This window comes from Peromyscus eremicus, chromosome 20, assembly GCF_949786415.1.
Source record: "Peromyscus eremicus chromosome 20, PerEre_H2_v1, whole genome shotgun sequence".
Lineage (NCBI taxonomy): Eukaryota > Metazoa > Chordata > Mammalia > Rodentia > Cricetidae > Peromyscus > Peromyscus eremicus.
Window position 1 is genome coordinate 52,343,947 of NC_081436.1, and position 26,969 is coordinate 52,370,915.

General features: G+C 36.2%; 1 protein-coding gene across 3 annotated transcripts in view; it reads left to right on the forward strand.

Annotated features, from left to right (window-relative positions):
- Positions 1 to 26,969, forward strand: part of Csmd3 (CUB and Sushi multiple domains 3) — a 1,140,535-nt gene that overhangs the window by 791,417 nt on the left and 322,149 nt on the right. For all 3 annotated transcript variants that reach the window (XM_059246844.1, XM_059246845.1, XM_059246847.1), the window contains one exon: positions 26,699 to 26,868. In XM_059246844.1, coding sequence (XP_059102827.1) covers positions 26,699 to 26,868 — 170 coding nt within the window. The remainder of the gene's footprint in view (positions 1 to 26,698; positions 26,869 to 26,969) is intronic.

Consider the following 26,969-nt stretch of genomic DNA (forward strand, 5'->3'; position numbering starts at 1 on the left):
CATGAGGTCCCATTTATTAGTTGATGATCTTAGTGTCTGTGCTATCTGAGTTCTGTTCAGGCAGTCTTCTCTGGTTCCAGTGAGTTCAAGGCCATTCCCCACTTGCACCTCTATCAGGATTAGTGTATTTTGTTTTATGTTGAGGTCTTTGATCCATATGGAGTTGAGCTTTGTGCAGAAGAGTATGAATTTATTTGCATTCTTTTTACATTTATTTTCTGGGTCTTTTGAGCTAGGATTCTTCTTTTTTCTATTCCTACTATCCTTGGGTTTGATTTTTTCATGTTGTCCCAAATTTTCTGGATGTTTTGTGTCAGGAATGTTTTAGATTTAACATTTTCTTTGACCGATGTTTCCCTTTCTTCTGTCATATCTTCAGTGTCTGAGATTCTGCTGTCTTGTATTCTGCTGGTGAAGTTTGCCTCGGCAGTTCCTGTCCTAATTCCTGCATTTTTTATTTCTAGAAGTCCCTCAGTTGAGTTTGTTGTGGTCGTTTGTTTTGTTTTGCTTTCATTGGTTCTGTTTCCCATGTCAGGTCTTGAGCAGTTTTACCCATTTCCTTCTACTGCTTGTTTGTGTTTTCCTGGATTTCTTTGAAGGATTTATTCAATTCCTTTTTGAGGCACTCTATCCTATTCATGAAGGTTGTTCTGAGGTCATTTTCTTGTGATTCTTCTGTGTTGGAATATTCAGCGCCTGCTGTGGAATGATAGCTGGGCTTTAGTGGAGTCAGTTTGCCTAGTTGTTATTGATTGTGTTTTTCTGAAGGCATCTAGACATCGGGGATTAGGAGGATCATAGGAATAGGTGCTGGTTCCCAAATTTATCTTTATTGGTGGGTGTTTTGTTCCTTGATTTCTGTTTCCTTCCTGGATGTTTGGAGAGTGTGATGCCTATGTGTTGCCTGGTAAGAAATTTTCTGTGGAAATGAAAGTTATGGCTGCTAGGATTCCAGGTAAAATGTGATTCTGGGTATGGAGAGCTGACACTTAGGAATGAGGACAGGTTAGGGGCCTGAAGGGGCTTAGAGGGGAGACAGAAGAGGGCTAAGCCAGAATCTGCTTATTTCATTTCTTTGGAATGGGACAGAGAGTATTGCAGGTCACCCCAGAAGGTCTGCTCTAGCACTGGTGATGTGACTCTGGAGGGGTTTGGATCTAGACTCTAAGAACAGAAGAAGAGGTGAAGATCTACACACAGCTTACCTGCTTCCCTGGCAGGAATGATCTGCAGATTAGCAGAGATTACTTGCTGTAGTTGGGAGCTGGGATAAAGCAGCATGTGGGAAAGAATAGGTAAGGAGAAAGTCTGCTGGGTCCACAGGAGATGTGGGCAGAGAGAGAAGGAAGGCTGCAGCAGGTGTTCTTTTGTAGAGGTAGGGATGAGATTGTGTGGATAGAAGTGAGTGGTGAAGGCCTTCAGTTCCCTTACCTCTTTTCCTGGCTTGTTCAGCTAGTATTTGCACAGGGAATGTCTGCTGGTACTGGAGCCTGGGATACTGGGATGGATTGAGGGAAGAAGGTTGAAGGAGAAGATCTTTGTGATTTCTTGGGGATGGGGTCAGAGAAGAAAGAGAGACAGCTGGAATTGGGAGTTGGGACAAAGCAATTATTCGGGGTAGGGGAGGGAGGTTGGTAGGGGAAAATCTGTGGGATCCCCAGGAAATGGGGAGGGACAGATGGCAGGAAAGACTGCCACAGGTGTTCCACTGCAGTGCTGGGATAGGACTGCATATTGGATTGGGAAAAAAAGGAAGATCTGTAGGCAGTCTACCTGGTTTCCTTACTAGTGTAAGTCTTACCTCACTTAATTCTCATCAGTATTCTGTTTGTAGAAAAATTGACTCACCCTTTTCATAAACAAAATACAGCATCAAAATCCACAAGCTCTATTACTTAATAAATTCTAAGTTCTTCATCTTATTAAGTTGAAAACCATTTCCTCGAGTCCAGTTCAACAGAAGAACAAAATTGTTTTGTTCTGAGATGCCCGATGAGCTCCTCTATGTGGAGGAATTTCTAACAACAGTGCTTCCTGCTACAAGTCACCACCCAGGATGCAAAGCATCCCTGGTAGGCTGCACACAGCTACCAGAGTATGCTTAATCCTTCTACAGTCCCAGTGGTTGCCCACCAGCAAGATCAACAGTTAATTACATGTTAAACACACAGTGTTACATTTTATAAGGAAACGGATTACAAGAGTACCATCACCCATGACAGCATTTTTTATTTGGTAGGCATTCATGTCTTCTTCACTGAGCCTAAGGTCTTTGTTCCTTGTGACATGTTGATTGGCTAGGCCATGTGCATGGTTTTTATGGGTCCTTTGGTTTCTCCCTGCTAGGAGATACCTCTCCTGCTGCTATTGCTCTGTTATGCTTCATTTGACTCAATAAATACTATCCTTGCAGGTGAAGAAAAAGATAAATATAAAGCAATATGTTGAAAAAAACTTCCTGGAAAGAAATCCAGCTTACATTAACCCTTCTTCCAGGCTGAATAACTCATAAGAATGTCAATGATTCTGCTCAGGTTGGGACATTATAAGTCCTGAACTTAATTACAATTTTTTCTTATTGTGTCTTCAGCCCCTTTACTAGACATTCCTTACCCACCTCTGTGTCAGACCTAACAACCAGGTGACTAATAGGGAAATCTTTTGGATTGTATTGATGTGCTACTAAGTTAGCTTCCACCAACTAAGAGACTAAGACTGTCATCATAAAGCATATCTCCCCATGACAGAGCTTTCCCTAGTTTATTGTAACTTGCATATCCAATGTTTCCATCAATGTATTTGAAATGTGTCTTGATTTATGACTTTTCTCTTTTTATTGCTTTATAATTTCATCAAACTCTTACCACACTGGAACACAGAATTTGGGGTAACCTGAATGTGTGTTCATATCTATAACCACTCATATTTTGTTTCAAAATAAACAGTCTCATATTCCTACTGAAGTGAAAGTTGTGTTATTGTATTGACAACACCAATTCTTAAAATATATGTCTCTCTGCTATAGTCAGTCATATTATATTTCTTTTCCTCTTTCTCTTTCAATTCTATTCTAGCCTGTTATTTTTTAATTTGTGATAATTTAAGAGCCCCAAGAAATAAAAGACTTCTGTATAGTCTCCTTAAATATGAAAAAACTTTGCACAAAAATAGTCACACTTTTTAATATTTTGAATTTTACTTGATGCTATGGATTTTACACAGGAAAATGATAGTTGCCTTGATTCTTTAATCTAGGGGAGCATATTACAGCTTTGTCCAGAATACATTTCTTGAGAGTCTTCATCATTATCCTGTTCAGAGTTCTTTTTTCCTATCATCCCTAATCCATGTGTTAAATCCTTTCTTGAGTTATTGGTATACAATGACTTTTTATCGTTCCTTATGAGTAAACGACGTGGTAGTAAAACTGGAGTTCAGGTAGAGGCTCTGTCTGAGTCTGAGTTCTTAGTAGCTATGCGATTTAGTACAGTGGCTTCAATAACATATCATTGAAACAGAGATACAGTTGTTGTGGGAAAAGCACGTGTGAAAGCATGTTATGAAAATACAAGTATATTTTGTTTTCTTTTTATCTTTAAATAGTTTATCTTAAAATTTTTACTGTAAATGGCATTCTAAGCTGCAGCTTCCTTTTAGCTCTGGGTGGCAAATGTCCAAGTCAAACATAAAGTCTTGCTTTCAAATCAAAGCTAAATGGTGTTGCTATACTCAACTCTTCCTAAGAGGCAAGATATGCTTACTTCTTGTCCAAAACTTCCTAATGTCTTAGACTTGTCTAAGAGCACATGTACAGACAATCTTGCTGAATCCCAAGGAAGAGCACTCTTCAGTCTATAACTTAAAAGAATGCATTAAGTACACTTTATACCTCTGCTCTAAATGACTTATTTCCCTCAGCAGTGGCATGTGTCCAAAAAAAAAATCACTCCCATAGCTGGTCTGTCTCCACCTTGTGCACAGCTGTTATGCACCATGACCTCTCCCAATTCCATCCTCATCTTCAGCCACTCAGATATACAGGCACATATTTTGGGGATGCGGTCTCTATGGCAGAATTACAATGGAAGGTGGATAGGTCCTCAAATCCTTTCACTACTGTATAAATGCATGGTTTCAAAGAGAAATACACAGGAATTTTTCTACTTAACCCTTTTGGCTATCCAAAACATACATGTTGAAAGAAAAAGAAGTAGAAAATTTCATGACAGCTATGTTATCCACATTAAGATCTTAAAATGACCCACTCAACACGTATAAAACTGTGCTTCTTAGGAAGATTCTTACATTGACCATAACGTATTATTTTAAATACTTTGAATGGAAGAGAATTCCTGATACTCACCTGGACAGATATTAAAGAAATAATCATTGATATTGACTGGACAGTGAGTGGCTGGTGAGCATCCTAACTTAAGACTCTTAAAAGTCAGCAAAACAAATGACCTTTCTCTTGGAACTTATATTTAAGGCAACTTGAATTTTCAGTTTTTTACCTTCAAGGGTCATGATAGAATAGGTTATTTAAACAACAGAAGAGACTCTTTATTTGGGGATATGAGCATAGATTTGAAACACTGTGTTCTTTACTCAAAGAACTAAATATTTTTAGCTACTGAAGATTTTCTTTTCTCACATAAATGTTTATACATAATCTACCACAAACTGTAAAAATTCTACTTGTATTTTAAAAACATTATTAATGTTTTTTCCCTATTCTGCCTTAGAAATAGCCTAGGCCAAAGGTATGAATATTTTGAGAAGTAATAATGTATATATGAAAAATAAAAGGACCTAGCTGTTATTATAGCATTCATGGTAATATTTTGCCTGAACATAATTTTTTTTAAAAAAATGTAAGGCAGTAGGTTTTCTTTTTATGCTAGAACATGGAAGATAAAATTTATATATAGTAAAATACAACCACCTACATCTTTCCCAACTAAACATCATCTGTATTATTTTGTTGTAAAGATTTTGCATATGCATTAGTCTCAAATTTTCCAGAAGATAAATATAGAGAGAAATAGTTCTACTGTGCTGTTGGTATCCAGATAGCTTTGTGGATTTCTTCACAGATCATGTATGTGAGGCTTGTTTGCAAGTTTTACCAATTGTTAACAGAGTGTCTGTCCTGGGGAGCCACTTAAAATAAGAATAGAAAAACAGCTTAGTGAGCAGCCTGGTCATTTGCCATCCTAGTACCACCTTAGTAAGGGACTTTTGAGCTCTGCCTTCTAAGGGTATATATACAAAAATGCCTTTAAAACTCAATGACATTTCCTTCCCTGCAATATATCATGTTGTGTATATCCATGGGGTAGAGCTAGATCACTTTTTTGTGTATGCCAAAGGCCCTCTATCCTCTTGGTATCCTGTAGTGGCTCTCAAGCTTCCTAATGCCTTGACCCTTTAATGCAGTTCCTCATGTTGTGATGACCCCAACCATACAATTATTTTCATCGATACTTCATAACTGTAATTTTGCTACTGTTATGAATCACAATGTAAATATCTGATATGAAGAATATCTGATATTCTACCTCTGTGAAAAAGTCCTTCGACCCACAAAGGGGTCACAACTCAGAAGTTGAGAACCTCTGCTATTGTACCAGGAGTGCTGAGAGATGATATTATGCCAACCATGTTTCCTCCCTGTGAGATTAATAAACTGTCATGATGCACTTGCCATTGCTTTCCCATGTAAATCCCCCCAAATGTGTCAATACAACCCATTTACTCCATCTGTAATCCTTGTAGAGTTTTCTTAGTTGTTCCATTGCTTGTGAGGGACTGCTGGAACACTTGACAATGACATAAAGCATCCATGCAATGACTTGACATTGAGCACTCCTCAAATGTCCACAGCTTATTATCTAAGAGAGTAGATGGGCAGATTACTAGGAAGACCATGGTATATGTAACACTGGCATTTGTTAAGATTATTTCTTTTTGTTGGGGGCGAGGGTCTGAGACAGGGTTCCTCTATGTAAGAGCCCTGGCTTTCTGGAACTCACTCTGTAGACCAGGCTGACCTCAAACTCGTAGATATTCACCTGCTTCTGCCTCCCAAGTACTGGGATTAAAGGTGTGTGCCACCACCACCCAGAAATATTTCTATCTTTTTAATAAAAAATACTATTAAATTACATTTATTGTACAGGCAGTTGAATTAAAATTACAGCATATTTTTTAGTATGTGTTACTTACTTGTTTTGATACAAACCAGTTATATGTGCTAGTAAATTTAATTTCAGAAAAATCACAAATTTTCTACTATAATGATGTTTCTTGTGTACCTGAAGACGTATGACATTAAGAATCTTGAACAAGTTTCCATAGTTAGACCCTAAATGAAAAACTGGATATTATAACTTTAGCATAACTCTCAGTTACTGTAGAGTATTGCATCTCCAGGTAATAAATGTGAAAGTTCCGTGCATTGACATTTAAAAGTTACTATAAGCTTCATGACCACCATAAATGGACACTTCTGCTTTACAGATTAAATAATGAGATAATGAGATTTTATTTACTCAATTTCAGGAACTCTCATTGAAAACATACTACTCAAGTCATATAACTATTTTGTGCAGGTATAATTTATATTAAAATGCTACTTTTACTTCCCCTTTGTTGTACTTTAGGGATAGCAGTACAACTATCCCTAGGAACCATAGATAAATGCCCACAACACTACCCCAGAATCCAGAACTCTTTTCTGTATGATTTATAGTATACAGGTTATAATTTATGGGTCAGGCTTAGTGATTACTGATTATAGATACTATCAGTTAGTATTTACACTCTTGATTGAATGTTATGATATAGACTTATCTATAAATTGCCCAAAGTTACTAGAGAATGGGTTGTTTAACCCTGTTTTGCTTCATATTAAGATAGCTTCCTGCATTATTCTAGGTACCAATTACTGTGCTATCTTAACAGTCTGGAAAGATCAACAAACACTCAATTAAAACTTACAGGTTCAGTAGTTTCATGACTACAACTATGGGCATTTAAAATGGCATTTTGAAAAATATGTTCAGGTTTTATCACCAGACTAACCCTTGGGAACAAAATCCCATATTTGTTCAACTTTTGTAAAATGCTATACTGTCATGGTTCAGAGCTCCTAAATTAATCTTATCCACTATGGGCTCTAACAGTTCAAGTTCATGTGCTTTATTATAGAATTTGGTATGCCACATTTTGCATGATCTCTGGGCAATAAAATGGTGGTTTTATTACTTTCTAATTTTAGCTCAACTTATTCAGAAAATACAGCTTTTCTGTCTAGCATTTTAATTTGTTGTAGGTCACTAGTCAGGAAAAAACATACAGAATTAACTGTTATTAGTTAAAATATATAATTTATGATGTTAAATGGTTTTTTAAATTATAGTTATCTCCACTCTCAGTAAACTCTATGTTTATATCTGTTTTCATCAAAGAGAATGCTTTGAGGTTTTATTCTACTGGTATACTTTAATACCCTAATGTTCTAATTCTTACTTTGCAATACCAAATAGCATCATAAATGTCTCACAGATAGAAATCATTTTAATAGTAAATCAATTTAAATGTGAATGCTTTTAAAGAATTAAAGGTATCAAGTAATTTTCTACTAAGTTGGAAAATCACTGAACTAAAAAAACAAAAACAAAATGCAAATCCAAGCTTAGATCATCAATTTCTTGCTGACCTTTTCAATTAAGATTTTATATATATGGACCTTGTGACCATTGCCATTAACTCAGTAGAGCAACTTTTGAAGAACAAGTGTAACTGCAGAAGACTAATGTAAAACAAAAAACAAAACAAAACAAAAAAAAAAAAACAAAGTTGTAAGCTCTCTGAAGGATAGATATTGGTGAGCTGTTGAATATGGTTCATGGGGGCAGGGAACAAGGGAGTCAAGAAAAGAGTAGAGGTAGAGTAATTTTCTTGTCTGGTGAGTGTGAGCAGATTATGAAGAGTACACATGCACATTTTGAAGAGGGGAGTATAATATATTGACTATTCAGAAACAAGAAGAATCTCATGGTCTCAAACTTGTGAAGTTTATATGAATTTTTGGTGAGAGATAAGTGAGGTTGTTAGTGCTGAACTAAGACGTTCTGAGAGAAACTCAGAGATACAACTTTTGCTTGGATTGAAACTTCCGTGGAAGTCTTTTACCTTTATGGGTCTCTCTCTCTCTCTCTCTCTCTCTCTCTCTCTCTCTCTCTCTCTCTCTCTCTCTCATCTATCTACCTATCTCTTTCTCTCATCCCTCTCTCAGAAGAAGATTCAATCATATATGACCATATTTATAATGTTATACGTACATGTGTATTGTCTATAACAAAATCCCCCAACTATAATATGTAAACCATCCATTGAATTAAGAAAATAGCCCTTCTGAACATACTAGTCTTAAGTGTATATATTGGAAAGTTTATACCTTAATTAGTGAAGAACATCTAAAGGTTTGTTAGTCACCCTTAAACATCCTGTTTGTCATTCATAAAAGTTCTTGAAAATTTGACAAGTTGAGGATAAAGAGGGTACTACCATTTCATAATGCCAAAGATGTCACAACTCGGCTGTCATAAATCATATCTATAGATGGAATACTAAACGAGGTGAGGCATTGGGGAAACACTCTAAAGATTTATAAAGTCCGAACAATTAGTTTAAAAATGGTATGTAGGGGTGTGTGTGTGTGTGTGTGTGTGTGTGTGTGTGTGTGTGTGTTTAAGAGCAGGTGAGCAGTTCCATAGAGTTCAGAGGACAATTTCTGTGAGTAGGTATTGCCTTTCTCTGCTGGATATATGATCTCAAGGCATTAGGCTACACATCAAATTATTTTACCTCCTACCTCATTCCATCTTGATCACCCTCAGTGGATTTTTTAAAACTCTTTGTAATTTTTGTTCATATTTTATTAGTTATTTGAGACTTTCCTTGACTTTTTGTTAGACCCACTGATTAATTCTACGATTCTGTTTGCAATACATTGCAATTAACATGGAGACCCAACTCTGTTTAAGGTGCAGTGAATAAGAGATGAAAGAATGTTCAGCCTTAAATAGGGCATTTCCACCACATCTTTCCTTCCCAGGTTTCAGAGCTCATTGTGGAGGAGAGGGGTTTATACATATAAATTTCCATATAATATATTTTTCAATATAATATCTATAATATTGCTTTAATAGTGCCTTTGTAAATTGCTCATTGTTATTTTTAACATTTTACAGATAATACAATGTTATGTCCTAATTAACAGAAATTATCATAGATTTTAGACATTTTATATGCATTTTGTCAATTATATTCTAATAATATCCTTTTTCTTTTATTTTTCTGATATTCTTATCAGAAATATCAGGAAAAAAGCTCAGAAGCCATTTTTACAACAAATGTAAATTGCAATGACCATGCTTTAGTTTTTTATCTGCTGTTGTAATAAAATACCCTCATCAATAGCCACTAAAAAAAAGAAAAGGGTATATATCAACTTACAAGCTCTAATAAGCTAGAGTAGTAACTTATTTCACATCCTAAGAAATACAGCAAGATCCATGAAGGATGTTGTTTGCTTGCTGGCTGGCAGATCTGGGTTATACTTAATAAGCATTCATAAACAGATCAGGACAGCTTATGTAGATATTGAATTGCCCATAGTGGGCTTGACATTTGAACATCAAATATATTTAAGACATCCTATAGAGATGTCTCAGGCTAGTCTCATCTGGGCAATCCCTCTGTTGCAACTCTCTTTGAAAACCTGAAGATATATCTCAAGGCTTTGTCAAATTGACAGTTACTGCTAACTAGAATAGATCACTCTTATGATAATAGAAAAATAATGGCCAGTATCTTTGCTCTTCCAGAACCTACTCTTGAGTCAGACCTTGATAATCTATTGAATATACATGTCTTAGGATCATTTTGTGTTGGTCCCCATGGAATCTTCCTTCTCAGACAGATAGAAGAGAGCAGAGTGAGATTAGTACCAGGAAGAACAGCTGAGGCATGGTCAGAGAAAGAAGAGAATAGGTAGATATTTCATGTAGGATTCTGGGAGTGGTCAAAAAGGTTTTGATCTTACTTGAAAAGGAAAGAAAGTCATTTTAGAGCTCAGAGCAAGGCTTCCTAAATGGACAAACCCAAGAAGATTCTAGGACATACATCCTGAAAGGATCCTTTATGGTTTGATTTAGGAGCAGACTATGGGCAGCAAAGGTAAGAGTGGAGCAATAATTTTCTCCTATGCTGATTAGACACACGATTTGGATGCACTGGCCAGTCCGGTGAAGCTCTAGAGACACCAAACACATTGGCCACCCTTATTTTCTTTCTTTCTTTTCTTTTCTTTTTTTTCTTTTTTTTTTTTTTTTTTTTTTTGGTTTTTGGAGACAGGGTTTCTCTGTGTAGCTTTGCACCTTTTCTGGAACTCATTTGGTAGCCCAGGCTGGCCTCGAACTCACAGAGATCCTCCTGGCTCTGCCTCCCGAGTGCTGGGATTAAAGGCGTGCGCCACCACCGCCCGGCCCCGTATTTTCTAATCTGGCTGCCAGTAGTACTTTTCCCAGGCCAGTGGTCAGTACTACTGGTGCTTTTACTGCCTTCCGAATTCTGCTCAGACATCCCCCAGTTCCTCCCTAGTGCCTTTCTTGATTTGCATCTCTCCTGAAGAAGTTATAACTTCACATTGAATGACTGGACTGTAGTTGTGTGTGTGTGTGTGTGTGTGTGTGTGTGTGTGTGTGTGTGTGTGTGTGTATCTGTCCACACAACATATACTCAATACTCACTAAAGGTCTTCAGGATTATGAATGTCTGATTAAAATTAGTTTGTCTGCTGGAGAGGATGTGGAGCTAGGGGAACTCTCCTCCACTGCTGGTGGGAATGCAAGCTTGTACAACCACTTTGGAAATCAATATGGCGCTTTCTTAGAAAACTGGGAATCCATCTCCCCCAAGATCCAGCTATACCACTCTTGGGCATATACCCAAGGAATGCTCACCCACACCACAAGAGCACTTGTTCAGCTATGTTCATATCAGCATTGTTTGTAATAGCCAGAACATGGAAACAACCTAGATGCCCTTCAACTGAAGAATGGATAAACAAAATGTGGTACATATACACAATGGAATACTACTCAGCAGAGAAAAACAATGACATCATGAGGTTTGCAGACAAATGGATGGATCTAGAAAAAATCATCCTGAGTGAGGTAACCCAGACTTAGAAAGACAAACATGGTATGTACTCACTCATAGCAGGATACTAGATGTAGAACAAGGATGACTGGACTGCTACTCACATCACCAGGGAGGCTACCTGGAAAACAGGACCCCAAGAAAGACACGGGGATCGCCCAATGACAGAGAAATGGAATGAGATCTACATGAACAGCCTGGACATGAGTGGGAGTAATGAAGGGCAAGGGTCGAAGGAAAGAGAGCTTGGGGGAGTGGGAGATCCCAGCTGGATCAACAACAGAGAGGGAGAACAAGGAATAGGAGACCATGGTCAATGAAGACCACATGAGAATAGGAAGAAGCAAAGTTCTAGAGAGGCCCACAGAAATCCACAAAGATACCTCCACAACAGTCTGCTGGCAATGGTCGAGAGACAGCCCGAACTGACCTACTCTGGTGATGGGATGGCCAAACACCCTAATTGTCATGCTAGAAACCTCATCCAACTACTGAGGGATCTGGATGCAGAGATCCATGACTAGGCCCCAGGTGGATCTCTGGGAGTCCAATTAGCGAGAATGAGGAGGGTTTATATGAGCAAGAATTGTTGAGAGCAAGGTTGGATAAAGCACAGGGACAAATAGCCAAAGGAACGGAAACACATGAAATATGAACCAATGGCTAAGGGGTCACCAACTGGATCAGGCCCTCTGAGTGGGTGAGACAGTTGATTGGCCTGATCTGTTTGGGAGGCATTTAGGCAGTGGGACCGGGTCCTGTGCTCATTGCATGAGTCGACTGTTTGAAACCTGGGGCCTATGCAGGGTCACTTGGCTAGGCCTGGGAGGAGGGGACTGGACCTACCTGGACTGAGTCTACCAGGTTGATCTCAGTCCGCGGGGGAGGCTTTGCCCTGGAGGAGGTGGGAATGGGGGGTGGGCTGGAGGGAAGGTGAGGGGGGCGGGAGGGGGGAGGACAAAGTAATCCGTGGCTGATATGTAGAACTGAATTGTATTGCAAAATAAAAATTTAAAAAAAAATTAGTTTGTCAAATAATGCTAGAACTGTCCCATTAATACAAAGAGGGGGTACACTGTGGCATTCCTAAGTATACATCTTTTACAGTGTATCTCTGAAAATATGGAATCATTATTTTTAAATGATTTTATTTTAATTTTTAAAAATTATGTGTCTCTGCCTGTATATGATTAAGGGAAAGCAATTGAGATAGCAGCTGAAGCCAATGGGGTTGGATGCCCTGGAGCGAGAGATACAAGCTACAGGGAGCCATCCAACATTGGTGCTGGGAACCAAGTTCAGGTCCTATGCTAGAGTATTCTGTGCTCTTAAACTGCTTAACTAGACCTATAGCCTATAATTACTTTTTTGTCTGTTTGCATGAATTTAAATGCTTTTTGTCAACCGAGCCATTACTAACATTTCTAGTACTGCTATTTCATTTAAAATATTGATATACTATAAAATTATTATTAAATGTCCACATATGTGGTCCACCGCAAGAAGCAAATTTCTCCTTTCCATTTTTGGTTTATAGCATACTTTTTGAACAACAACGTAAAAGAAACCTTAAACATAGAAAAATATCTACAAAATGAAACCCAATCCTTTCTCCTCACAATAACAGTGGGTAAATGAGAACAAGAAAGAAAAACCAGATTATGACAAACTTGGATGAAGAAAAAGAAAACTATAGATATCTGTAGTTGACAATGTACTAAATGAACACGTAGGGGGCATTTCCTTTTTAGTTATTTAATAGCACATTAATTCTGCATTAAAAATTAAACTTGTAAAGTATTCGTAATGCAGATTATCTAAAAATATACACACAAACTCAATATGCTTTCCCTTCCTTTACATTTCGTTTCAAATGAACGCTGCTCCCGAGGTCTAATCATGGTTTATTTACTTTGGAACCATAGCTGTTGCCATGGAGAAATCAGGAGCGTTTACGTGCTATTTTCCAGCTGCTCCTGTAATTTATGATCTCCTGACATGTTGCCCCATACTGTAATCTCTTCTCTCAGTGCCGTTGATGTCTTAGTCAAACCTCATTAGGATACAGAAGGGAGACTTTGCACACAGAAAATAGGCTACTCAGGGAACCTCTAACTTCAGCTACTGTTGCAGAGGAACCAATCTGCTAAGGACCAGGAAAAAGAACTACCTTCTCTTTTTAAAATCTTTCTAGTCCATGCGCGCACACGTGTGTGTGTGTGTGTGTGTGTGTGTGTGTGTGTGTGTGTGTGTGTGTGTGTCCACATTCATCTGTGAGTGTAGATGCTTGCTTACCAAGGCTTATGTTTTTAGGTCACAGGACAAGCGCAGATGTCAGGCCTTGCCTCCATCTTATTTGAGAGCCTTTATTCACTACTTTGTATCTCAAGCTAGATTACTGAGGATCTGGCAGGACTTTTCTTTTCCACCTTTTATCTCACTTCAGGAACACTACAATCACAGACCAGGGCTATTATGCTCAGTTTTGCTTGCACGTTTAATGGATTTGAACACAAGACTCCACATTTGCCTGGTGAGCATGTTATCAGTGAGCCATCTCCCAGTTCAGGAATAGATTTATTATTCGTGTTCATGCTGGCTCTTGTGAGTGACTGTCCTCAGAGCCAAGAATCAGACATTTTTTTTTTTTTGGGGGGGGGTGTTCAGCTGTGCCTACTTAGGAAAGATCATACAAGCTGGACTTGACAAAGAGGAGCCTCTGGCCACTCGCTACCACCTATTGTACTCAGCTCTGCCAAAGCAGGCCCAGGGAAGACTAGAGAAGGTGAGATCCTTCTGTATGACTTTAGCGAACCTCTCATGCCTCCTGGCTTTTCAGGTGCTACTTATTGGAAAGGAGCAGCCACAATTCTATAAATAACCACTCAGCTATGCTCTATAAAGACCTTTGAAAGCATTTTGCTTTAATTTGTCAATGGGACCTTAGGAACATCGGACTTGGGTCTCTTAAGATAAAAATTAAATGTTAAAATTAATTAATATGGCACATTGTTGCTACAAGATTGGAATGTTTCTTATTATCTGTGGATGTTGATAGACATCCACAGATAAAACTGATTTTTCTATTAACAGTGTCCCTTCAACTTGCTCATATGTAATATGGCTTTTAGTGTATCACATAATAAGTTACCATGGGATCTATCTGCTTATTTCTATCTACTTCCCACACTAGAAAGGTCTCTTCTGCACAGGAAAATCCCTCTTATTGCAGCATAACTGCAAGATTTTTATGAGTTTGCAATATTTTAAATGCTTATATTTCTGCTATTGAAGTGAAATTTCATTTTTTGTACTGACAAATTGTCCATTTTGAATGCAATCTTATCCAAGACAACTTCTGAATTTAATTTTATTAACTAGCATCTGTAATGAGAACACAAATCATTCCACATGTGCTGCTGTCTAAAAACAGTGTTAGATTAGCCACAAGGGGCCATGCAAAGATTGAATTGCAACAAAAATATTAAAAGCCGTGAGTCTGATAGGGATCCTGTCTTCAAATAAAATGTGTAGCTGGTTTTGATGGTTTGTTTTAATGTCAGTTTGGCGAAGCCTATAATCACCTAGCAAGAGAGTAGACTTCACTTATGTGAGCCAGGTTGACTTCAATCCCAGAGATCCACCTCCTCAGCCTCTCAAATCCTGGGATCAATGGTGTGCAACCAGCCTGCCTTAGAGTTATACTTCTTTATAGCTAAGTTTCAGCAAGCAGTAACTTATACGTTTCACTAGCTTTGATTTTTCAAATATATTTATTATAGTAATCTCATGATTCTTCATAGTTCTATGCTGATAGTTGTAATATTCCCTGCTTTGCTTTAATATTATTTGAAGCTTCTCTCCATTAGTTCTCATTTAGCTGAAGTTCTGTCAGATTTTTACATTATAAAAATCAACCTTTAACTGTGCTGATTTGTTTTTATTTCTTCATTTCCTATTTCATTTATTTCTGTTTTGATATTTGCTATTTATTTCTCTCTGTTAACACTATATCTCCTTTTGTTATTGTTTTGTTTGTGCATTTTCCTAAGAGGTAAAGTTATGTTGCTCATTTCAGATGTTTTCTGTTATTCCTGTGTGCATTTCCTTTAAATCTTCATTTGTTCATCATCCATACATTAAGGTATGCTATGCTTATGTTTATTTTGTGTTCACATATAATTGCATATGATTGCTGGGTCCTCTATGATATTTCTACACATGTGATTCACATTGGTCTCTATTTATTTTCTATTTTATATGATTCAGCTTCAGTAAATTTTATATATACACTATATATATGTATATATATAAATACAATATTTCCAATATCTCACTGCTTTCAAGATTTTCAATTAATTGATACATATGAACTCATTATGGTGTATAATAATATTTTCTGTAATATAGTGGCTTTTTTCCATGTATTTCCCTGGGCTTGATCTATCTTTCTATCTATCATTTATCTATCTATCTATCTATCTATCTATCTATCTATCTATCTATCTATCCCTTTATTGAGATAATAGTTTACAAATTTTTGTTGAATAAGTTATTTTTAAGAAGGTTATTGAGCATAATTTAAATATGACACTACTCATAGTATTTGTTCTAATAGTATGACGACAGAACTTATAACTATCACCAAAATCAAGTATTATTAAAATGACAAAAAAGTAATGAGCGTTTGTGAGAATGTAGAGCAAGGGAACACCTACACACTGCTGGGGGAATGCAAATTAGTACAGCCTTCCTGAAAAACAATATGGACATTCCTAAAAACAGAACCAACATATGATCCAGCAAGCCTTCTCCTATGTATATACATAATGGCATATGATTCCTAGGTATCGAGTTAGCATAAGTATGAGTTAATAGATGAATGCATAAAGAAAGTATACTATATACACACAATGTAATATTGTTTCACCATTTGGAAAAATTTCTTCAATTTCTTTTTGATGTCATCTTTTATTCACTATTACAAACATGTTTAATTTTCATGTATTGATAAATGTCTCTGTTTCCATCCTGCTGTTGATTTCCAATTTCATGCTACTGTTGGTCAATCATTGATTGACTCAGATTTTGTTTGGTTGTGATACTTCTGTGCATAATCAATGAAGAATTTTGTTGTTTCTGCTATTGTTATTTAAATAATAAAAGGATGTCAAATTTTACTGAATACTTTATCCAGACAATAAAATGATATGATTACAAACTTTCAAAATTTGCTAAGGCTTGTTTGGAACCCAATAGGTGGTTTATCCTAAAGAATTCTCAGTGTATCCTAGAGAACGATATGTATCCTGGACCTGTCAGGTGGAACACTTTTTTATAAGTTTGCTAAGTTTATTTGGTCTATAGAGTAGTGTAAGTACTGTTTGGTTATTTGGGATTTGGAAGGTAAGGCTTCCTACATAGTTCATGGATTATGTCACTGGGTGTTACTGCAGACCTTACTGTTAGTAAATTCTGCAGTGTCTTGTTTGTTTTGTGTTGTCTCCTTTTGTTTGCCTGCCTTCAGCCTCATCCTACCACTCAGTGAAATTAGCTATCGTATTGTAAATAGAGAGAGATTTTGATCAGTTAGTCAGCAGACTCGCTCATGGCTGCTGAAGGAACCAGGCGCTTACAGAACTAGATCCTACTTTTCATATGAAAGCAATCATGAGCTAAGACATGTTGTATTTTTTTTCTTCTTAAAATTATTCAATTAAAATATATGTAGACTTTCAGAGTTTTATACATGTGTTTGATATATTTGGTTCATACCAATTTCTCAGTCTTTACTTCCTACAATTCCTGACTCCTCTCTTCTATGTTCCCCTAAAGTCCATGCCCTCTTCTTATTTGTTTTCTTATTTATTTGTTGGTTTATTTATTTATTTAAAACCCACTAAGCTAAATTATTGCTGGCAATATGCTCATGAGTATAGGGATATCCACTGAAGCATAGGAAAACTAGCAGGGCTTCTGGCCTGAAGATAACTGAATTTCCCTTCTCCAGCATCCATAAATTGCCAGTAACTCCATAACCAGTCTGGCGACTGTGACCACCTCCTCCATTCATGCTAGAATGCTGATTGGCTTGATATTGTTCAGATATTGTGACTACAAGGACAGCTTTTGTGAGTTCACACAACAGCAATCTTTCAGACGGTCTATCTTTTACAATCCTTTGGACTTCTTTTCTGTGATACTCTATGAGTCCTGGGGAGGTAGGTGTGATGTAGATGCACCAATAAGGGCTGTGCAGTCCACAGTCATTACTTTGACCAGCTGTAGGACTCTTCATTAACCACCATCTACTCCAAAGAAGGACCTTCTCTGATGAGAAGTGAGAATGGTACTAATCTATGGGTATAAGGAAAAGTACGTCAGTGACAGTTTAATATTATGCCCGGTTAGCAAAATAATAATAAGCTATTCCCTTAGAATCTATGTCCTACTCAGCTATGCATTCATGGACAGATTTTTTTTTTATTCCTAGCTGTCAATCTGGTGCAGCATAAATAAAATGAAACCATTTTTACCATCTTCAGTGAGTCCGTTAAGAAACACAGACCTACTCCTGTATATATAAATCATTAAGCTGATAAATATTAAGGGCTAAAGTGACAGCTATGCTGAAATTCTTTATAATAAATTGTAAGCATAATTGTTATAATTGTGTGAAATAAGCTTTGGTAACAGTTAATAAAGACTTCTAGATCTTTTGAATAATACTGAGAAGTATTATTCCCATTGCCTCTTTATCTAAACCTTAAAAAAGTTTATTTAACATTGTGTATGTGTGTACATATGTATGTGTGTGGATTTTTTTGTATACAGTTCATATAAACATATATTAGAAAATATAAATAACATTGGCTTTGAAGAGTATACACAACAGTAATTGACAAACACTTATGGCTGAAAATAATTTCCTATTCTATGTAGGCAATTAAATCTAACTTCATTTACTTGATGTAGATCTTATTTCCCATATTGTAGCAATGATTTTTATTTACAAGGAGCATTCTTTTTTTTTTTTTTTTGGTTTGGTAAAAATACATTAACTTACCTAATATTTTCTATACTATTTTATAATGCTATAAACCTCTCTCTTGAAAATGTGCTTTGAATTTTGCTTATTACAATAGCTATGCCATTGAACTAGGTGTTAGGAATCTCTGAATATAATAGAAATCATTCTCATTTAACAAACTAGCTTACTTACTTTAGTTTTTTTTATTTTAAAAATTATTAAAGATGAATGAGGATGCTAATAATTGATCGTTGGTTCTATGCCATGAAAAAACACCATGACCAAGGGAACTTATGAAAGAAAACATTTAATTTGGGACTCCTGGCTACAGAGGATTAAAGTCTATTATCATTGCGGCTGGAAGCGTGGCAGCAGACTGACAAGCATGTTGCTTGAATAGTAGTTGATAGTTTACATCACATTCACAAAAACAAAAAAAGAGAGAGCTACCTTGGATGGCTTGGGCTCTTGAAACTCCAAAGCCCTTCTACAGTGATGCACCTCCTTCCCAAAGAAGGCCATCCCTCCTAATCCTTCCAAAACAGTTCCATCAGCTATGACCAATCATTCAAAGATTTGAGCCTCTGGGGTCCATCCTCATTCAAATCACAGTGGTACACTGCTTGCCCGACAGGAAAAACCTGCATTCACTCCTCAACAGTAACATAAACAATAGCATAGCACACACACACACACACAAAAAAAAAAAAAAACATACACACACACATGCACAAACACACACATAAACACATACAGTAGTGTGACAGTGCTTATACTAATATAATATAGGAGCAGAGAGGAAATGCACAAATATACAACAAAATGGCTTGTCAGGTAAAGACTCTTGTGCAAAGTCGGGTGACTGATGACCTTAGCTCCTGTTCTGGAGCCCTCGTGGTAGAAATGGAGACCCAATCTCTCCTGAATGTTGTCTTCTTAACTGCCACATGCATACATATTGTGACATATGCATGCCCACCATCATAAACTCAACACACAGCATGACTACATGTAAAAGAAATTCTGCTTCCTCCCACGTCCTTTCTTTACATGACCCATTAATCAGCTTTAATAAATTTCTATTTAATCTGAGAGTTGCATTTTAATCTCTAAAAAGGAAACATGTTTTGACCATCTTATCTATGAACTAAAATTACATTTCTTTGTAAGTATATAATCAACTCATTGCAGAGAAAAAGGTTTCCATGGTGCTAAGGGTGTTACAAAGTAGTACGGCATAAAAATACATTTTGGACTAAAGAAAACTAAAATTACTTTCCCTTTCAATGCATGAAAATTAATATCCTTAAATGGAATTTTCTTCTTAGCATGTAACCATCCTCTTGTCCTTGATTCACCATAATTCTTCACTGTCTTGAAAGTACTACCAACCTATTGCTCGGTCAGGTCAATGCTCTCTAGCCAGGAGAAACAATTCCTCCCTGAAGCTCTCCTCTGTGTTCTCTTAGGCTGTCTGATTTGTAGCACAGTGATTTACCTCAGCTTCTAGCCTCCTAGTGAAAGTGAAGTCCTTATACTGTTGTAAGACAGTATATTATGCTCATCTCTGGGTGGGAATATGTAAAGGTTAAGTGTCTGGGGTCAGGATAATATCCTGTGTTTTGTTCTTGGGTGGCTTACTAGCCACATCTACCATCAAATATTCTTTGGAAATATAGACTTGCTTCAATGAGAAATTCGTAAAAAGTACATGTACAATGTAAACAGTGAACAGTAAAAATACTATTAGCTGTTAAGATTTTTGGTACACTTTGTATATGGAGGTATATAATATTTAAAGTAATCATATTTGTAGATAAGGAAATATATATTGGTAGTGTCCTCTACAAGTGCTACTTACCCTATTTTATTTCAAGAATAACTAGTCTCTCCCCTGGCTCCCTGTCTTTCTTGTTCATGACTCCTTATTAAGTTAGTATTTACTGGTCTTTCCCATTGTTTAAAAGTGTATTTTAGAATTCTGGAGTATGAAAAACATTAGATATTGCTTTATATTCAGGGGTTATTTGTTTTGTTTTGTTTTTCTTTATTTGCTTTTTCTTCTCAATCAATATCTGGTAGACATTTTGTGTATGGCTTGAAATATAAACCTCATTAAGTATAAATAAGTCTTTAGCTTCTTTACACACTTCTCTACCTCACATACAATACACATATAGAGTTTTCTGTTCAACATATACTCAAAGCCACTCCCCAGACATCAGCTCTAGCTTTCTTTCCCCCTTCCACAACAACCACTCTTCAAGTTCTAAAACTTCTCCTTTCCCATCTTCTCTTCCTCCTGAGCTTTATTTCAAGATCTCGCTGTCTCTTGTCTGATTCACTCTACAACTCTTCTCTAGGTTTTCTACCAAAGGGAGTTAAAGACCACAATCCTTTCCCCCACAGCGCTGCTGAATGGATTTCTTGAAGCTGATATATATTTTTTTCTGTGTGAAAACTCTACCATGAATGACCATCAAGTTCACAATAAATAACTTTTAAATACCTTAGATGGTGTGTCAGCTGCCATCCCTCTTAATTATGCCATTCAGGATCACTCTTTTATATTTTATTTCCTGAAGTAACTGTCAGGAAATTTCTGTGCGTAAATATGGATTGTCTTTGCAACTATTTCTTAAACTCACATCGAAAACAGCACAACCAAAATAACATCCTTGTGTCTTTACCACTCCTATGAAATATATCCTGTCTTTAAGAAGTTGCCACATTTATTTGTGATGTATATATAGACAAGCATTTGGAAAGCATGCTGTGAAATGGTAGATGGAGAACACAGGGCAATTTGCACGAGTTGGTCCTCTTCTTGAACTGTGTGTATCTCAAGAACGAACTCATCTTGTCGGACTTGGCCACCTAGGTGTCCCTAAAATGTGCATGTTCCTCATGTAAGTCATGCCAGCTTACCACAGACATGGGCCATACTTCTAACTGCACATCGCTGCATGTGCCAGTTCATGGTTTTATCTTTTCTTCTAGAATGCCAAAAACGTAAAGATGAAGGCCTGATCCCCAAGAATTAACATGCATAGCCATGTATCTATAGTTATTGATAGTTGTTTTATTTTATTTTGGCTTTTTAGACAGAATATTATACTAAGTCTCCTGTGTGTTGTGCTTATAGGTGTGAATCACCATACCCAGCTCATAGGTACTACTGTTGCTAATATTATACGTCCCTAAATAGACCCTAACAAGTTATGATGGAAGGAAGGGTGAAATTGCAACATCAGTTTATGAAAATACATCAATTTTTTTATTTGAGAATTTTTAACTACTGATTTTATGATGTCTGCAAATCACAAAATGCTTATTTTGATGAATTGGATTGTTGAAGAGGAAATTTTAAAATCTCAAAGGAATTTAAGTAAATTATTTTTAAATCCTTTTTATTTGTTCACTGTCCATGAATATATAAGCACCATAAATTAGACTGGATGGATAAAAAAGAACACTAAATTGGGAACGGGTGAGGAGATAGAAGATAAATATTGAAGAATTAGGGGGAGAGTAGGGCTGAATTTGATCAAAACACATTAGAAGAAATTCTCATGTTCAGTTCTGATTTTGTTAATCTGTCTTTTAGTTTGGATAAGGATGTGGCTATCTTGTTAATCTCAAAGAACCAACTCCTTATTTCATTGATTCTGTGTACTATTCTTTGCTTCTACTGTATCAGTTTCCACCCTTAGTTTACTTCCTGACTTCTGCTTTTCTTGGATGTGTTTATTCTTTTTGTTCCAGACCTTTCAGATGTGCTGTTGACTTGCTAATAAGAGAGCTCTCCTACATTTTTATGTGGACACTTAGTGCTATGAACTTTTCTCCCCAACACTGCTTTCATTGTGTCCCCTTAAGTTTAGGTATGTTGTGCATTCACTGTCATTGAACTGTAGGAAGTCTTAATTTCTTTCTTTCTTTCTGCCTTGATCCAGTAGTCATTCAGTAGACAGTTGTTAAGTTTCCATGAGTTTGTAGGCATTCTGTTGTAAATCCAGTTTTAATCAATTTTGGTCAGATAGGATTCAGGCAGTTATTTCAATTTTTTGTATCTGTTGAGACTTACTTTGTGACAGAGTATGTAGTCAGTTTTAGATAAGGTTCATGAGGTGCTGACAAGAAGGTGTATTGTTTTGCGTATAGTGAAATGGGCTGTTGATATCTATTAGGTCCATTTGGTTCATAACATCTGTTAGCTCCAGTTTTTATCTGTTTAGTATTTATCTGAATGACCTGTCCAGTGGAGAGATTGAGGTACTGAAGTCTCTCACTATTAATGTGTGTGTGTGTGGGGGGGGGGGACTTATATGTGATTTAAGCTTATATGTGATTAAGTAATGTTTCTTTTACAAACTTGGATGCATTTGTGTTTTGAACATAGATGTTAAGAACTGTAATGTTCTCTTGGTGGATTTATCATTTGGTGAATATGTAGTAGCCTTTGCTATCTCTTCTGATTAGTTTTGAAGTCTATTTTATTAGACATTAGAATGGCTACACCAGCTTGCTTCTTGGGTCTATTTGTCTGGAAGATCTTTTTCTAGCCCTTTACTCTGAGGTAATATCTATCATTGATATTGAAGTGTACTTCTTATATGCCACATAAAGATGGATCCTGTTTCACATCCATTCTGTTAGTCTGTGTCTTTTTATTAGAGAATTGAGTTCATTTATGTTGAAAAATGTTAATGACCAATAATTGTTAATTCCTTTTATTTTGGTGGTGGTGGTGATTGTGTGTGTGTGTGTGTGTGTGTGTGTGTGTGTGTGTATATATATACTTCTCTTCCTTTGGTTTCAGTGGCATGATATTATTTATTCCCTATATTTTCATGGGTGTAGCTTACCTCTTTGGTTGGAGTTTCTCTTCTAGTATTTTCTGTACGGATGGATTTGTAGATGGAAATGTTTAAATTGGACTTTATCATAAAATATCTTGTTTCCTCCATCTATGGTAATTGAAATTTTTGTTGAGTATAGTAGTCTATCTAGGCTGGCATTTGTGGTCTCTTCCAGTCTGCAGGATATCTTTCTAAGCACTTCTGGCTTTTAGAGTCTCCATTGAGAAGTTATGTATAATTCTAATAGGTCTAACTTATATGTTACTGGCTCCTTTTTCCTTGCTGATTTCAATATTTTTTCCCTGTATATTTCTTGTTTAAATTATTGTGTGGCCAGGGGACTTGGGATTCTTTTCTTTCTACTGGTTGCCTCAGCCAGTCTTGATATGGACCCTTGATATGAGGGCCTGTGCCTAATCACCTTGTTATGCTGTGTTCGGTTGCTATCTCTGGGAAGCCTGCTCTTTTCTTAAGGGAAGCAGAGGAGCAGAGAATCTGTGATAGAGGGGTGGGGGGTGGGGGTGACTAGGTGGAGTGGAAAGAAAGGACTCAGTTGTTGAGATATAATATATGAGAGAAGAATAAATGAAAATCAAGCAAATGCTTGTAGAACAATAAAAATTATTTTTAAAGCTTCTTCATTAATTATTAAAAGAAGATACACAACAGTTTTAAATGTACAAGTTTGCATTATTATACATTAACCCCCCTGTTGCCTATAAAACAATAGGACACTAAATTGTCTAAATGAAGAAATGAGATACTCACATTTTCATTAGAGACATGAAGAATTAATATGCATCTCTACCTTCTAAATTTAATTAAAAATCTAAGTATTAAAATACTTGGGAGAAAATTTTATAATTGTCTAAGGTTTTCTGATGAACAAATGCAATATTAATACAGCTGTATCTAAAAAGCATATTAGAAATAGTCCTTAAGAATTATCAATTACATTAATGTTTTACAACTCATTAGGTGCTTCATTAAATAATTAGTATCTGAGAAATTGTTATACATCTTGCAATGAATGATTTCCATATAAAACAAAAAATTCTGAAAATAACTTTTGATCACAGACATTTTTCCAATTTCCCAGCCAAATTACCAAAAACCAGTTTGCTAGTTTACCTGAAAATATGTGACTGTGTATATGAAATAGATCAAGCCCAGATTTTCCTACCACAATAATGGAGATTAATGACTCAAGGGTTTGCCTGCTTTTCGGTAAGCAAGAAGAATTGATGTTCTGTGGGATTTGCTGCTTAGTGAGCTTATCACTGTAGCAGTCATTCTTATCAACAGATGTCAGCACATAGCTCTCTTCTACACCAATCCAGCTTGAGCTGTGTTTATCAACATGTTAGTTTTTGTTCAGCAAGTCAAATTCATTTCTAAGTATACTAAAGTAAAATATGTGCTATAAATAGTGTTTGTTTTCTACAGAAATCATCAACAGGTCCAATTTAGTCTAGGAATTGTATTGATAATTTATATATCCTATGAAGGCCAACAAAAGTCCACTTTTTCTAAAAGTATTTCCTTAATATTCACAAAATATGCCATTTGCTACTGTGAATTTTAAATATTCAAAGTAACATCTTTAATGTCAAATTAAAGAAAGGAAGCTTTGTAGTGTATTCATCGTTTGACATTAGAAATGATACTTTGACTTTATTATTTTATTTTTCCAATGTATGTGATGTGAAGACAAATATACTTCGTATAGTTAAATTGTTCATACTGATTAGATTCTTGGGCTTTGTATGTCTACAAAAGACTAAAGTTTTAGTAATATATGTATATATATGAAAGATATTATTTTTTATTATAAGACTACAAATATAAAGACATTAATAAATAGCTTATCCAAGCCTCAGGGCAAAATGGGCCTAATTTTGAATCTAAGTCATTAAAGTCTATTTAAAAATCTAAGTCATAAAGTATGAAATAAATGTAATAATATTTTGCATCTAAGAGCATATCTTTACAATTCTATGCTTCTAGAACATGTATGCACTGTTGGCCTATCTACTACACACACACACACACACACACACACACACACACACACACACACACGTCTCCAGAAGCCCACAAAGGTTCTAATAAGGTAGAGCAAGGGATGAAGAAGATTTAAATGATCAATGATGCTTCTCTAAGTAGATGCCCAGCTCTATATGGTGCTCTACATACACATGTTCTCTGTAGTTCAGAGTGGCCTGGCTGATGGAGCACAGAATCCTACTTGAGACCCTAGAATTACAAGAGTGCATCCAGGAAAACAAGATATCTCACCACCTTGCACCCATGTTGCTTTTAAGTTTTGGTGTGTCACCTTTTCCTTTGTAAGTTCATTGGGCTACTATGAATGCATAGATCTAAAAGCAGGTAAAAGGTATTACTCTTTGAATACATTTAGATGTAATTGAAATGGAAATCATTACAAACACTCTCGGAAGTCGCTTGTCTTCGTCTTTGTTTTGAACCCTTTGTCAAACGGCTGTGACGCAGTCGCTCCTCCCAGCTGGTCAGCTATCAGCACTCAATGTTCATTTCTCATGTTTCACACTTGTTACTTTTTCTCTGCTCCTTCTTGACAGTTTCAGCTCTTCATTGGTGCGTTTCTCTTTTTGAATTTAATTTTGTAACATTGAAGCATTTAAAAGTAAAGCATTTCATAATCTTTCATCGTGTTGTCTTCATCTTCTACTGTTCCTAGAAATTATAATTTTAAAATCTTATTTCTAGACAATAATGGCTTGCTGGTTTGTTTTTGCCTCTTCAGTTAATTTTGAACATTGAATTCCACCCTAAAGTATGCTAATGAAGTCAGCAATTAGATAAGGTAGAAAACCCAAGGCAAAGATTTCTAAAGTGTATTTTTAAAGTACAGACTTGTTCAACTCTGTAATATTGCTGCAAGTCCTCTAGTTTAATATACTGAGAAATCTCTGTTCCATATTTCCTCAAATTTTTCACGTAGAGTATGTACCAGGTAACTGAGAGGATCAGAGGTTCTCTATACTGTATTCTACAAGTGCCTAACACTAAAAAAAGTTGTATGGCTCAAACATACTAAATATATTATGCATTGTTAATTTTAATTTTTATAAAATTTTTAAAAATTCAATATTGTCATTGAATTTCTTGAAAAGAAGTAATACTTATTGGGAGAAAAGAATCTTTCAAAGTCTTCAAAGGCAAAATTAAAGTAGATAGTATTAAAATTAAATTTCTACATAAAAATATAAGCTTAATGCATTTATAAGACATCCACAAATTTAAGTGATCTCCTGAAGATATTTTGCATTTGACCATTATTTTGTATGAAGGAAGGTGCTCACATTTTGTGACAACTACTATAAATTCCCACAGGTAGGTGTGTCATCTCCAGAGCACTCTGGTTCCTTTGAGAACCGTGTTGGTCCTCTATGGCACAAATCTTGTCTGCATGTAATTTCCTACTAGGATCTGGGTAAAATACAAAGCATCTACACTCCATAAACAAAACTCTCTGGACAATGCAGCGCCGTCTATTAAACTGAGCTTCAATATTCTGTTTTATATGCAGCTGAATGTGGAGCATCCGCAACAAATGACGAAGGAATTCTGCTTTCTCCAAATTACCCACTGAACTATGAGAACAACCACGAATGCATCTACAGTCTTCAGGTTCAAGCAGGGAAGGGCATCAATATCTCAGCCAGGACATTTCACTTAGCACAAGGAGATGTCCTTAAGGTAAGCGGACCACCGCATTGTTCTTTGACCCTTCAGTATCTTTCCTAAATAGGTTTACATGAATGTGTACATACAATCAAATGTAAACTCATTCAACTTTG